Raw genomic sequence first — 14,004 nt, 5'->3', positions numbered from 1 at the left:
GGGGAGCTGGGCTGAGAAGAAAGGCACCGAAAAGCCTGTGTGACAAAAGAGGTGTGATCTGCCCTTTTATGTCAGAAACAACTTTATACTTAATGGAATAGAAGTGGTTAAAATTTTCCACTGAGAAAAACTGAGAAAACTTTTTCTTTCAAATAATGTGGTTTTGTTTGATATGCAGGAAACTGTTACTATTGCTTAAAAAGAAACCCCTAAAGCATAGGTTTGGCACAAAAAATACTGAAACCTGGGCACTCTTTAGAGTCATTACTGTAGCATCAAAAATTCAAATCAAAACAAAGTTGGTGTTTTCAGTTGGATGCTTAAACTGTTGATTCACAACAGAAATGATGACTTAAATATCTTTGAATCTTCTTTTGGGGAAAAACAAAAAACTTGGGAGTTCTCCATCACTTATGTATATGAGAACCACATTGCTTCTGCAAACCATTCTGATTTTACTTGGTAAAAACTATCTCAAATGCATAGTGACAAGATTTGAGGTGTATGTAATTTGAAAACATGAACTTTAGTGACATGATGTAATCTGAGATGGATTTTGCAGAGACCTGTGTTGGGAATTTGGGTCTGTGTGCTGCAGGGGACCTGGGAAGCCTGGGGTGGAGGGGAGGAAGCATCCTGTGCAGGAATGTGGTCCAGCTGTGTTATACCCTCTGTCCAGCTTTAGAGGGTTCAAAAGGCTATATTTTTTTTTTATATTTTCATTTGCATAGAGTGGGGGTTTTGTTTTCTTTTCGCAAGTTTAGAAGGGGCTGGAATAGACTCTTTAATTTCCCAAAGTTTTATTTTAAAAGAGTGCTAGTCCCTGGTGAGACCAGAGCAATGTACACAGTGTGGTGTTGAGTGAGGCAGCTGGCTCCCACCCTGGCTGCTGGAGATGTGTCAGGATTAATCCAGTATGTTCCCATTCAATTGCTGCAGTTTTGGGTTCTTCACAGCATATTAGACTGTGCTGGGCTGGAACTCATACAGCTGAAGCTGACAGTAACTGTCATGCCTATAAAGCTTCCAATTTTCCACGTGGTTTGCCTGTTTCTTCAGAGGAGGATGTCAGCTTCACATAGTCATGGTTTTCCTGGAGGAAATGGGCTAAGGCAGAGAAAATTGTCCTGTGCTTGTGCTGACATCTGCATCATAGTGGTGCAAAGGGACAGACAAAGTCCTGAAGTCATCAGCAGACTCCTAAGGGTTGTAAAGATGCAGGAAAGTTCACAGAGCAGGAAGAATCCATCTCATCTGGTTACTGGGGAACCTTAAAGAAAGAAACCAAACCCAGGGCTGTGTGGGATGATGAATTCTGTGTGATTCCATGCCCAGAGCAGGATTTCCTCTGTGGTCTCTTCATGTTTGCTCAGGGATTTAAGTGTAGGTAAAACATCAAGGTTACTCATTTGGGGGCTAGAAAGGGAAGAGACTTGTCTTCCTATTGTCACTTAAAGCTGTTACAGCAAATAAATGTGTGAGGATACACGAGCAGTGTCAGATCCAGGGTGCAGAAGGGATAAACACAAGCTTGCGTTCTCCTGGACTGATACTAAATCCCTGTGAGAGGCTTCAGGAAGGGCAGCGAGGACCAAGTGAAGTTACATGGCCTGGTTAAAGCCTGGAAGAATTGGTTATCTTCTGATTACAAACCCCTTCAAACTCCTGATAGACTCTGCTCTTTTTACATGGGGCAGATGTTCCACCAATATCTGTGTACATTTAAACTCCAGGTATGTTTCTAAATAAAAGTCTATTTCTAAATTTTTTTATTTTTCTAAATAAAAGTTCATCAGTCATGACCTCAGCCTGTTTCCAAGTGTGCTGTAGTCCAGGTAGCCACTGAGAAATCCATGACTGCTCACTTTCTGGTGTTCATTGCCCTGCCTTGGAATTCGGTCCTTCCTTTGCCAGGCATTTGTTTGCAGCTGCTTGAAGGAAGACTCCTTTCTATCCTTCCTTTCCCTCCCCCAGACAATGTCTTGTGCAGTGAGCACGGGCTGCAAGGCACAGGCAGACTTTTGTGGGGTTGTAAATCTATTTCTCCACTTACATCCTGTTTTCCTTTCTCTCCCTTTCTTCCAGGTTGATAAAGTGTGTGGCCAGCCCAAGCAGCAAGAAGGGAACCTGTCATCAGCCAATATTGTACCAGTGAAGGAAGTGACTGAAACCCAGACATTTGTGATGGCTCACACCAGCCTGAACAATAAAAGAAGGTAACCCTAGGCTGGCAGCTGCTTTGAAACAAACCTTCAGCCTCATAATCTGTGTTGTTGGTTCTTTGCACTGTTTAAGCCAAAGCCACAGCTCTGTCACCTTCTCTGTGTGCTCTCCAGCCATCACTGGCAGTCACACAGGTGACTCCGTGGCATCACATCCAAGAAAGGCCAGACTTGACATCATTGCTTCACACCAAGGTGTTCATTCATTCCACAATCTTTCAGTGAAAATGGGGAAAGCTTTTCCTTGACAAAGTGTGAGGAAACTGATTTCCACAGCTGAGTCTAAATTATTTAAAATGTAACTTTCCAGGGCTGTAAGGACATGAGCTTGTCCACGGGCAGAAGTGGGAAGGAGGATAGGGTGAAAAGGAAAGATTGATTGCCCTGACACCAAGTCAATCCCCGATTCCACTGGACTGGGCAGATTCCTTTGGAATCTCCTTGTTTTATTACATAACAGAGAAGGAGCTGAAAGAGTTTTTTAGGCTTGTTGTGTCCATCTTGGCTCCTCTTCAGCTATGCCCCACTGAGACACCTGCAGCTGAGTTCTGCCACTGGCCTGGACAGGAGTATCCCGGCTCGCACATCCCCTGACTTTTTCTGTCACTCTGCCTTGTGCAGCTCCTGAATTGGCTTTCTGTACATTCTAGGAAAGGATTTTTTTGCAATCCCACTCACGATACATGAGTACATGTCTGAGCAAACTGCCCACACAACCCCAGTGCCTGTTTCTGGCTGGCACAATGTGTTCTGTAAGAACAGAGTTAATCTGGACCAAGCCACGTCAATGGAGTCGTGCTGGGCTTACCTGTGTCCAAAAGCAGCATCTGAACTGCCCAGGCAGTCCATGGGTACCTCTGTCTGTTGGATGAGTGGATGACAGCAGTGTTAAAATTCCCACAGCCTGGGTTCTGGTGTTTCAGTTGTGAACATGAGATTTTTATCCATTTCTGTTTTAATTCTCAGCTTGCATGAATGGAAAAAAACACTGTTTTAAAAGTAATAACAGCAAGAGATGTTTTTTGAGTGATAGTGATAATTTTTTTATCCTTTTGTATTTTAAAGCAAACCATAACAGTTTGTGCTAGCACTTGGAGTTAATCAGTTTTTACCAAGCAAATCAGAAAAAAAAGGAGCATTACAGAAATTAAATTAATAACTTCAGCAGTAAAAATCTAAAGAGCAGTTGTAGTACATTTATTGAAATAGGCTTTCAGCAGCACAGAGCCCTGGACCATCTTCTGTGTAACTCATTGACTTGGCTGGGGTTTAACACTGGCAGATCAAAAATCAGAATTGCCAGCCCATCAACAGGTGATCTCTTAAAATGTTGCAGGTTTGTGTCTTCAATGGCATGAAAATTGCTCTTTCATACCTGAGGATCTGCTTCCTCCCCTTCCCAACCATCTAGAATTATTTGGATATTGACCTTTTAAAATGCAAGGCTTGTGGATGGAAAAGAAAATGAACTAATGCACTGTAAATTAGACAGTTTGCCAGAATTGGTCTGCACACTGAAAATTAATTATATAAACTAAACTAAGTCGCTGCTTATATAATTAGCATGAAAAATTACTGAATTACAGTGTTGATGGTTATTGTGGAGAGCCTGTGCACCAAAAATGAATGATGGAAATATGCCATAAATAGTAAGAAGTGGAAAATTTGAAGCTATTCTCCACAACTTCCTATAAAACATGTGGCCTGAAGCTTGTACTTCTGCTTCTTGGAAACAATTGTGAAACCACAGAGTGAAAGACACAGTGATTGGCTGCATCATTGTGTTGTTCATTCACCATCATTTAATCACATATGATATCAATAAAAATTAATGTAAGGTAATAAAAATCTATAATACAAGGGTGAAATAATTTCTGCAGTGGGTTGTGTAAAATGCGCTTAGAGTGACAGAAAATTGCTGCAGGGGGGCCAGATGATGAGAGTAATTACATGAATCTTTTGAGAAGCCCGTCCTTCTGGTGCTTTTAAGAAATGGAGAGCAATGTCAGCTGCTGTCAGTTCAGGTGCCAGGTCACCCTGGGCCTGCTGGGTCTGTCTGGAGGTCTGGGTAATGGACATCCTTCCAAATGATCCTTTAATTCAAGGGCTGTATGGAACATGACTCCAGCCTTTTAGGGTAAGGAAGGAAAAAGAGAAGGAATGAGCCAACGCTCTCTAAGTAAACAGAAAAGCTGTGGCTTGTTCCCTTATGTGTCAGAGCATTCCTGAGCTCAAAGGGAAGAACCTCTGTGGTTGGCACATCTGGAGGAGAAACCACAATCAAGTGGCCTCTGCTCTCATGTGTACAGCCTGCTCAGAGATGCCCTTAACACCCCAGTGCCAGATGGATGTTGGCTCCAGAGGTGCTGAGTCTCTGCTAGGCCACGTGAAAAATCGGGCTCCTTTCCGAGGAGCTGGAGAACCTCTGGTTTCAGCTGTGGAGCAGAGCCAGGGCTGCTGGTGCAGGATGAGGGGGGTTGTTAAATGGTGTCCCTTGGCCCCAGCTGGTTCTTCAGGGGGAGGTGTTTGGGCTCTGGCTGGAGCCAGCCCTCCTCACCCTTCACTCTTCTGCACAGGCAGATCTGCAAGGTCCCCAAATGCACAGAGCAACTGGAACCTCCCTTGCAGTAGCTGAACCCTTTTCTTCTCTTACTCTCATGAGTTCCTGGGAGATTTCCCATCTCTCTTCATTTTACTCTGCATTCCATTCCTGCATATTTTTTGTTATGCATCACTTAAGTGTCAGGGACAATAATTAAAGAAGCTGAAACTTGAATAAATGTTGCATGATCTTGCAAGAAATCATTTCCTATGATTAAACTGGAAAGCATAGAATTGATTATTCTTATTTTTTTTACCATCACACTGTCATAGTTAGGGATTAACTGAAACTGGCAGCGTTGCTGCTGCAGTCATTTTTTCATGTGGAGGTTACTATAACATGTAACAGAGATGACAAGAAAATTGAAACCATACGATGGTGCAGGGAATGCAAATGGCATGTACAGAATCTCAGTAAATTGGAATGTTATTGCTGAGTTCAGCACAAAGAACTGTTCTGCTCAGGGTCTGGTGTCCCAGCAAAGTTGAGTACCTGCCTTTTAGCATCTCTGCTCCATGGACCATTTCAAACCACTAAACACAGACTGGTTACAGAGCTGTAAATAAAATACGTTTAACAAAGAACTGTAACATATTAGGTCCCTGACTGGAGCAGGAAGACTTTGAAATTATATTTTGTTGGGATTTGTTTATTATGCCATGAATTTACAGATCTTTTATTCGTCTTAAAATCAACAATTTTGGAATTCCTTTGGGAATGTTTGAAGTCAATGATACCTATTCCATTTAAAACAAACTATCTATTGGGTCAGACATCACATGATTTTATTAACATTTGAGTAATAAAGTGCTAGTATAAACCAGATTATTAATGTCAGATGCACATGAACCACTGGCCAGGGCTGAAGTTTCAGCTGATCCAGATTTTCCCTGTTAGAAATTTCCATTTGGTTTTTTGAGTGGCTGTGTTGGAATTCCTGCAGGCAGGTGCCCCTCCCCTGATGGGCAGTGCAGGTCCCTCCTGCCATCAGCTGCTGAAGGTGGTGCTTGCTCTCTCCACTGAGAGCACTAAATAATCAACAGGGTTATTTCCACAGTTCTTCCTCCACTATAGTCTGAAAATCTGTATCTCCAGTTTTGCAAAATTGGGTGTTTTTTTCAGTGGTACAATCCCAGAACAGCAAAAAAAAAAAAAAAAAAAAAATACCTGTACTTATATTATTTATTAACAGGCAGTAAATTGCTCATTGTACCAGGACATGAATGCTACTGGTTTGTATTCCCCTCCCCGTGGTTCTCATTCTAAACTGTTTGCCATTGTTTTCTTGTACAGCTTTGTGTATTTACAGTTCTTCCATTTGGTATCAGTTACACTTAATTTAAGTACCACTGAATTTATTTTCAGCTTTCTGCTGTGTGTGCTGCATTTGCAATTCTGCTCTTACTTGAAAATGATTGGGACAAACGGTCTCAGTTGTACTTTTTTTCCAGTATTGAATTGACATTTTTTGATTGCATGTATACTTTGCAAAAATCTCATGATAATTTTCCTCCTTATTTATTTTCTTGTATTGTCTTATGCATGTGCTTGATGACCTTTCTTTCAAATAATTTTTACTTTTCTCTTTTGTTTCTCATTTCTTTTCCTCATTTGCCTGAATTCCTGCTTCTTCCCTACTCCCCAACCTCTCCTGATTGATGCTCGTTCTCCCCGGCCTATTGCAGTTCTCTGCCTCTGAAAGCTTCAAAGAATGACAAATCAAGAAGTTTGAAAAAAATCTCTCGGTAAGAATGAAAACAAGGTGACATCCTTTGCTGTCTCTACACGTAGCTCATTGCCAGCTGTAATCTAGGAGCTGGAAAACTTTTGATTGCTGTTTTTACATTGTAGGGCACTGGGAAACTCTACATTTTCTCCCCTGGTGTGTTTAGTTTTATAGCGATGAAAAGCAAATATTTTCACTCAGTAAGACTGAAAGGCAGACACAGAATTCTGCATTTTCTGAGATACTGCTTTGGAATGTCAGAGCCCCACTCTGCTGAGAATGCAAAGGAGTGTAAACCTCTGGGGTGAGCTGAGGAAGGCAAGCTTTAGGCTCTTAGAAGGGTGCTGGTCTCCTCCTTCAAAGAAGACTCTGACTTAGAACCTGTGAAATCTCTGGCATCTGTGTTTCCTTTTGGATCCTCTTAGGCTGTTCTGCCAGGCAGCCTCTGGCTGGGCCTGGCTTTACTCTAGAAATACTCAGAGCTCGTATTTGTGAGGTGGTACTCAAGAGGTAGAAATGCTGATTACCTCTTTGTAAGCCCCCAAATTCCTGCTTTAGTCTTTGCTTTAATTCCTAGCTTTCCTGCTCTGTTAGGCTAAGTTAGTTTCTTAGGAGCCTGTGATGACTGATGTATCTAGAGCAGGATTTCATCACAGAAGGTAAAAGGGATAGTTAAACACTTACCAGAAATGATAAATAAAGCATAAAGAGAGGTGTTGGGAGAGATGACCACTGCCTCACTCTCACAGGGATAAGGTATTTCCCAGTGGAACTGGATGTTGTTTGAAGCACCTGTTGCTGCTAAGGAGAGAGAAATCCTGCCTGGTTTGTGCCCAGCTCCATCCAGCTGTACCCCAGGCACCTCCAGTGCCTGCCAGGCTGGAGCACTGCACACCACAAGGAATTCCCGTGGAGTTCTGAGCCAAGCACAGAGCTGAGTGACAGCTCTGGCTCAGTCTGTGTCCTGAATCCTGTTCTGCACATCTCTAACACACCAAACAGGAGCTTCTGAGGCACTGCAGTGGGTGATTTCTCATCCTGAAATCCTCTCAGTTGTGTGCTGAATTAACACTGGTTTTGTTAGTTTGTTTTGGTGGCTACCTCAGCTGGGTATATATTATAGGTATAATCAGATCAGAAAAGAAGCAACAGTTTGCCCTCAAGGCATTTTTCCATACACAGTCATCAGGAATACCCTGTCTGTACTGGCCATGCCTTTTATGATGATGTTTTTTAATCTGTTTATAAAGAGTAGGTGTAGCCTTTTTTCAGATGTAGTGAGAGACATGTTAACACAGCGTGTAAAAAGCACCCTTTATGTGTGTAATTATGTGTATTGACACTGGACTGGGTAAAATTGGATGATCTATAAGGAGTAAAAAATACACTAGAGATAGAAATTAATTCAGATGACTTATTTTCTAAAGTCTTGATGTGGTGGAGGGTGAGGCTGGCAGGGGGTTTAACTGCTGAGTTTACTGTTGTGGTGTTAAATGTGTTCTTCCTGCATTTCAGAGAGTTCATCAATTACATGAAGCGATCCCGAACCTTTTATGCCTCTGTAGCAGAAAGGCTTTGTGATGGAGACCTGGTGATGAGAGACAGCTCAACCTGCTGGAATGGAGAGGATGTTGTAGAAAGGTAAAGTTAGAAGTAAAAATTTGCTGTAATGGTGAAGAGAGGTGTCTTCACATCCTTCTGGTGGTTCAGCAGCATTCTGAGATGCTGTTGTAGATGCTGTGTTGGGTGAAAAGACCTTTCTGATTTGTCAGCTGATTTTTCTCCCTTCTGTATTTTATCAGCTTTTTTCCCATCACCCTTTAGACTCTAAACTGAAATACACACTTGCATTTCCACGAGCTAAACTTGTTGCTGTCATTTCTTTTACTCTGTATAGCACGAGGCAACATCACCCTGAGGAGAAAAGAGATGTTTAGAGCACAACTGTATCTTTACTATCACTGTCAAAGTATACATCACTTTTTGCAGTGAGAGCTGGCTGGAAGTGTGCCAGTGAATGTTCTCCAAAAATTTCCCTTTTTTCTTCTCTTTTTTCTTTTCTGGAACAGAGAAGTTCCATGGGATTGTGATGCCTTTCACGATGTTTCTTTCTGAAGTGGATTTTGTGGTCTGTAGCAGTGATTAAAGATAAAGTTCCAGCATTCTGTTTTCTTGCTTTAAAACAATTTTCATGGTCAACAAAAAAGCTGTTTTGTAGGAACTTACTGAATAATTTCAAGATGGAGCAAAGATGTGACCAAATATATGATATGATATATGATATGAGCAAAGACAGAGACTTACTGTCTGTCTCATTAATGGGGGTTCTGACTCCCACATAACTCTGTTTTCTGTTATGTGTAAACTTCAGCTTAATTACATCCCAGCTATTTGGAGATAAATGCATGTCTAACATATCCAAGGATAACTTTAATATTTCAATATATATTGTCATTAGAAATTAATTGTAGGGCATATGTTTGAAGATTTTGGCAACAAAGCAATATTCCAAATATTGATGTATAGTGGTTGCAATACCGACTGAAGTTTTTACTGTAAATGTAATGGAGAGGAAACAGGAAGAATATCGGTGTTTATAATCAGTATTAATCCATATTTCCATATCAGAATCTCTTTTGCTTGTGCCACGTTGCTGGATGCACACTTAACTTTTAGAACAAACAGCTTTCTGGCCAAAAGAAAACCAAGAAAAGCCAAACAAACAAAACCAAACATTTTCTGTATTAGTTTCCTAGGGGGGGATGTTACTTTTAATTTTTATCTTGCTTTGTTTAAAATAAACCCAAACCACTCAAATTGCTGATAAATGTGTTTTAGAAAGGAATGAAGGGGAAAGCTCTTGTTCCTTTGTCAGTCTGTAACTTTCCCAGAGCTGGAGATATATGAAAAAGTTTCAAGTTTGAAAGGGATGAGAAGCTGGGAAAAGTAGCAGGGAAAAGGCTAACAAGATACCTTCACAGGTTGAATTACAAAGGGAAAATAAAGGAAAAAGGAAACCTAAACAACCTACCCCCAAAGATGACAGCAGCATAAAACCCAGACCCGCCACCAAACCTAGATACATGTCTGTAGTTAACATATTAAATTGACAAAATAGAAAACAAAAGAGTTAAATTCATGGGATTAATCAGACAGCTACACAGAGATAGCTAAGTAATGTAAAACACAGTAATATATAAATACTGTACATTTATATATTCTCTCCTAGTATTGATTGCCCTAAGAGGAGGGGACTTTGTGGGCAGCCTTGGTGCCACCCAGCAGCACACAGATCTGCTGGCTGGCACATTCTGCTCCTTTCATTACCTGTTTTATGGGCTGGGCTTGTCCCCACGTGGGGCATAAACCTGTCCTGATGCTGCCTGGAGATGAATTCCTCTGTGCTCTTTCTCCTCTCTCAGGGCATTAAATAGCAGCAGTAGTAAACAGCCCTGAACTCAAAATAGAGCCTTTTTATGAACTGTGGATCAGCAAATAGATCACCCCAATGGGTCTGGCTGGACTCGAGTTTAGGGTTACTGGGGCTGTGGGGCTGGCACAGCTGCAGTTGCTGTTTCCTTCACACTCCTTGCATTTCACAATGCTGCTGGAAAGCTGAGCATTATTTATGCTCTGTGCTAACCAGCACGCCAGCTCTTTAGGAAAAAAAAATCCGAGCTTTAAAAACAATTTGACACACAAATGCAGCCTGAAACAATATGAAATTACTACTCAGAAATGAGGATCGTGCATGCAGTTGGTGGAAAGGGCACTTGAGGTCTGATAAACAGAATTAGAGATGTACCCTTTTATTTTAGTTTAGTTCTTCTGATCAGGTTTTGTTGTGTTTAAATCATTGTGCTTGCAGGAAAAAGAAGTTTGAGCTGCCAGTTAAATACACCATAAAAAGAGATTCCCACTGCTTTGAGGGATGCTATGCCTCTGGCCTGCTCTTCAGAGAACAGGAAGAGATGGCTTTGCTAGGAATGTTCCAGTGTCAGTTCAGGACAGAATTAGAAATACTTGCACCAGGAGTACTTTCTTTCTTTTAATTGCTCTTTTTAGCATCTTATTCCTGAAGCAAAAATCATCCATGCACTAATGAATGGTCTCATCTTCATACTCTTTGAGCTCTAGCCATTTCTAATTTGGATCCTGCACAGAATTCTTGGATCAGAAGATCAAACTTTGATTTATTTGGAGTGAAGAAAGAAAAATCATTCTGAAAATCACTCTAGGCAGTTTTGTGTTTGTTGCTTCTCCATTTCAAGAGGAGATTTTCTGAATTTCCAAATGAAATGATCTTTCTGTTAATGCCAGTTAGCCTGATCTGAAATATCACTGGTGATGGCAGAAGCAGAAAGGTTCTGCTGGTCAGACACTGCTTTCCACTGCACAGGTGTCTCCTGAGTGTGCATGGGTGGATTTCAGCTGGAATGGGTTACTCTGAGTGTGGCAGACTTCAAAGTTGGTGTTAAATAACCATTTGAGACACTCCAAAGTTCCCATTCTCCTTTCTCCATATCTGCTGTGATTTGTAGTGCTGTGAGGAGTTCAAAGGTATAAATTCACACTCCTATCACTGCAGTGTGCAGGTTTGATGTGTAGTACCCTGATTTGGTGGGGGACAGGGGAGAAGATATTTTACAGCAGCTGTTTTTCCACTTGAAGTCCCTTTCTCAGGAAACTTCAGCTCTATGGTTAAAAACTTGGACATGTAAATGGTTTTTAGACCAGGTTACCTGGAGCAGAAAAGAAGGATGTTTTGTAACAGCCAGTGGGGACCCACACTTCTTTTCCTTCCTTCTCTCCTTCATTCCCTGGATTTTTTTTGGGATTTTGCACTGTGTGGGGGGATTAGGGGACACCTGTCCACGAGCTTGAACAGATCATGTCAAGGCTTGTTAGGCTCTCAGGACCTGGGAGAGCTGGCTGAGGAAGGAAGTGGCAAATCACAGAGACTGTTTCTCAAAATGTGTTCCTTTAGAGACTTCCAGTTTTTATGAGTTTAGCACTTTCATTGTCCCCTTTCTCATTTCCTTAGGCTCTAGCAAGCAGCCATCTGGATATGGAAAACAGAGAGAGTCATTTAGCCTTGGCATACTTACAGCATGTTTAACTTCTGTTGTTCTCGTGCCATCAGTGTAAACAATTTCTGGAGATACACTTGTGACTGTAAACTGCAAAATGCCATCTCTCTTTTTGCAGTATTTTTCAGGTTTTAGGGTATTTTCCAGGACTTGGGATGTTTTGTTGGGTTTTGTTCCTTTCTTCCTCACCACGAATTTCAAAAAGGTCAAGGCATGGCTGTGCTATGACCCATGATGGAAAAAAGGTGGGAAGAGAAGTGCCAGAAGTCAGTGATGTTTGTACATGGTATCTAACCCAGAGATACTTGTGTCAGACCATTTGGCTGGATTTCATCTTTGTCATTTAGACTGTTAACTCTGTGTGCTTAAGAGCTTTATTTTTGTTGGTGGTGATGTTGGGTTTCTTTGTTCGCTTCATTTTAAAAAATGCAGTTATCAAGGAAATAAAATTTTAAAGATTTCAGTCTTGGAAGCTATCAACAGATTGATCTCAGTGTAGGCATTTAACTAAATGTAATTATGACAAAATTTAACCCCAGGAAGGAGCAATGTGTTGAATTACCCAGCCCCAGCTCCAGATGAGAAGCAAATGAGAGTCAGGAGGCAACTTTTGTGTGAAGGTCCAGAGAGAGCCAGGAGCAAGCTGTGGGATTCTTCACAAAAAGAGCACAAGAAGCCTGACTGAGGGCATGAGGAGCTCACTGCTGGTGGAGTTTGATAGAATGATTTGTGTGTTTGGATGACAGATCCTGGTGGGCAGCCGGAGATCTGCTTTGGGGAACTCTGCTGGCAACTTCAGCAAACCTCAGCCTCAGTGAGGAGCACAGAATTCACTTCTGGTGTTTTGGTGCTTTTCTCTAAAGATGGAGTTTATTCCACTTTTTGTTATCAAATTGCATTTTGGGTCGTGTTGTGTGCATGGTGTGGTTACAGATCACTCTGACTCAGTGAGTGCAGCTCTCTGGAGTGACCCCATGCCCACTGCTGGCTGGGAAGGAGCTGATTGTTGGGAGCAGTCCTCCTGCTGGGAAATCACACTCATCTGCCTTGCAGTGATGGACTTGGCTCTTTTTAGTTAATATTGCTACTGTGGTCTGTCCAGGCAGTTGAAATGGATGGTTTAGGTCAGTAGCTGAAAAACATTTCTGTGAATGTAAATGGACATTTGACTGGCAAAGGCATTTTTTTAACACTGCAGCACTCAACATTTTCTATCAGGTTGAGGGACTTGAACACAAATAATACTTGATTTCAGAGTTTCTTGGGGAAAACCTCTGGATTTGGTACCTACTCAGTGTCTACTCCTTTGAGCAGAATTAATGGAAGGATAAATGTTGTCACCAGTCACCAGCTTGCTCCAGTGGGACAGGATTTTTCAGATGTAATGTAACAGGGACTAGTTTGATACTAACATAGTATCTCTCTTATTTTGGCAAGTTTGGGATATTTTTAATTGAATAAGGAGTGATGGGCAGGTACTCTTTCTTTTGAATGCAATTTTTTTATTATTCAGTAGGAAAGAGCAGCCCTTATTTAGTCATGAAACTGAAACTTTCCAATTAAAATACTACAGTTATAATATAGTAGTGCTCCAATCACTGAAGCTCTTCTAACACAAACAATCCAGACATGGTTAAAGTCTATGGAAAATCTCCAAGATCAGGTTTATTTTCTTGTGCAGAGCCAACAGTGTGACTTTATACCTGTTCCTCTTAGGAAAGGTCACACTCCAAGTCCCGTTGAAAAGACAGAAAGTGAAAGTCTTATCTTCTCCTTCAGTCTGTCTTAGCCAATGATTCTTCCTGGAGGGCAGTAAAATTCATTTTATTTCATTTAAAATGGCTATGCAATTCAGCAATATAAACAAGAAGGATAAATCCTATCAAAGCCTGGAGATATTGGACTGAAAATGTATTCTTCAGAATCTCAGTTAAATGAGATATCAGCAAGAGTGTTTTTAATACTGATGCGCCTAATCCTTTCTCCTAAAACTATAGGGTAGGGTTGGAAGTGTGGTGCCTTTGTCTGTTGGATGAAAAGGATTCCCATATGGTGTTTGGATTTTGGTATTTTTCAGAACATTGAATTTTTGACATTATTTCAAGTTGAAGACTTAAAAGAGACTTAAAAGTAAGTGTATTAAAAAAATAGTAGCTGTAAATGAATTTTCTCATTTTGCTTTCCTCATCCTGTGTCTCAGCAGAGATGAAAACAGCATTTGTAGACTATGGAATGAGCAGGTCAATGGAAAAAAAAACCCAACATGCATTAAATTTTCTGGACTTTAAAGCAGGAATCCATCAGTATTTTAACACAGCTGATCAAATCATAAATTTTACATTTTTCAAACAGAAGGGAATTATG

General features: G+C 41.1%; 1 protein-coding gene across 1 annotated transcript in view; it reads left to right on the top strand.

The window, feature by feature from the left end:
- LOC102099531 (glypican-5-like) overlaps positions 1–14,004 on the top strand; it is a 328,856-nt gene that overhangs the window by 110,952 nt on the left and 203,900 nt on the right. The window contains exons 4-6 of the mRNA XM_014258398.2: positions 2,086–2,216; positions 6,510–6,569; positions 8,066–8,191. Of these exons, the coding sequence (XP_014113873.2) occupies positions 2,086–2,216; positions 6,510–6,569; positions 8,066–8,191 (317 nt within the window). The remainder of the gene's footprint in view (positions 1–2,085; positions 2,217–6,509; positions 6,570–8,065; positions 8,192–14,004) is intronic.

Source organism: Pseudopodoces humilis, chromosome 11 (assembly GCF_049639895.1).
Source record: "Pseudopodoces humilis isolate 2021_Gansu_Grassland_sample_001 chromosome 11, ASM4963989v1, whole genome shotgun sequence".
Lineage (NCBI taxonomy): Eukaryota > Metazoa > Chordata > Aves > Passeriformes > Paridae > Pseudopodoces > Pseudopodoces humilis.
The sequence above is the reverse complement of the archived record's forward strand: the minus strand, read 5'-3'. Positions and strand labels throughout refer to the sequence as shown.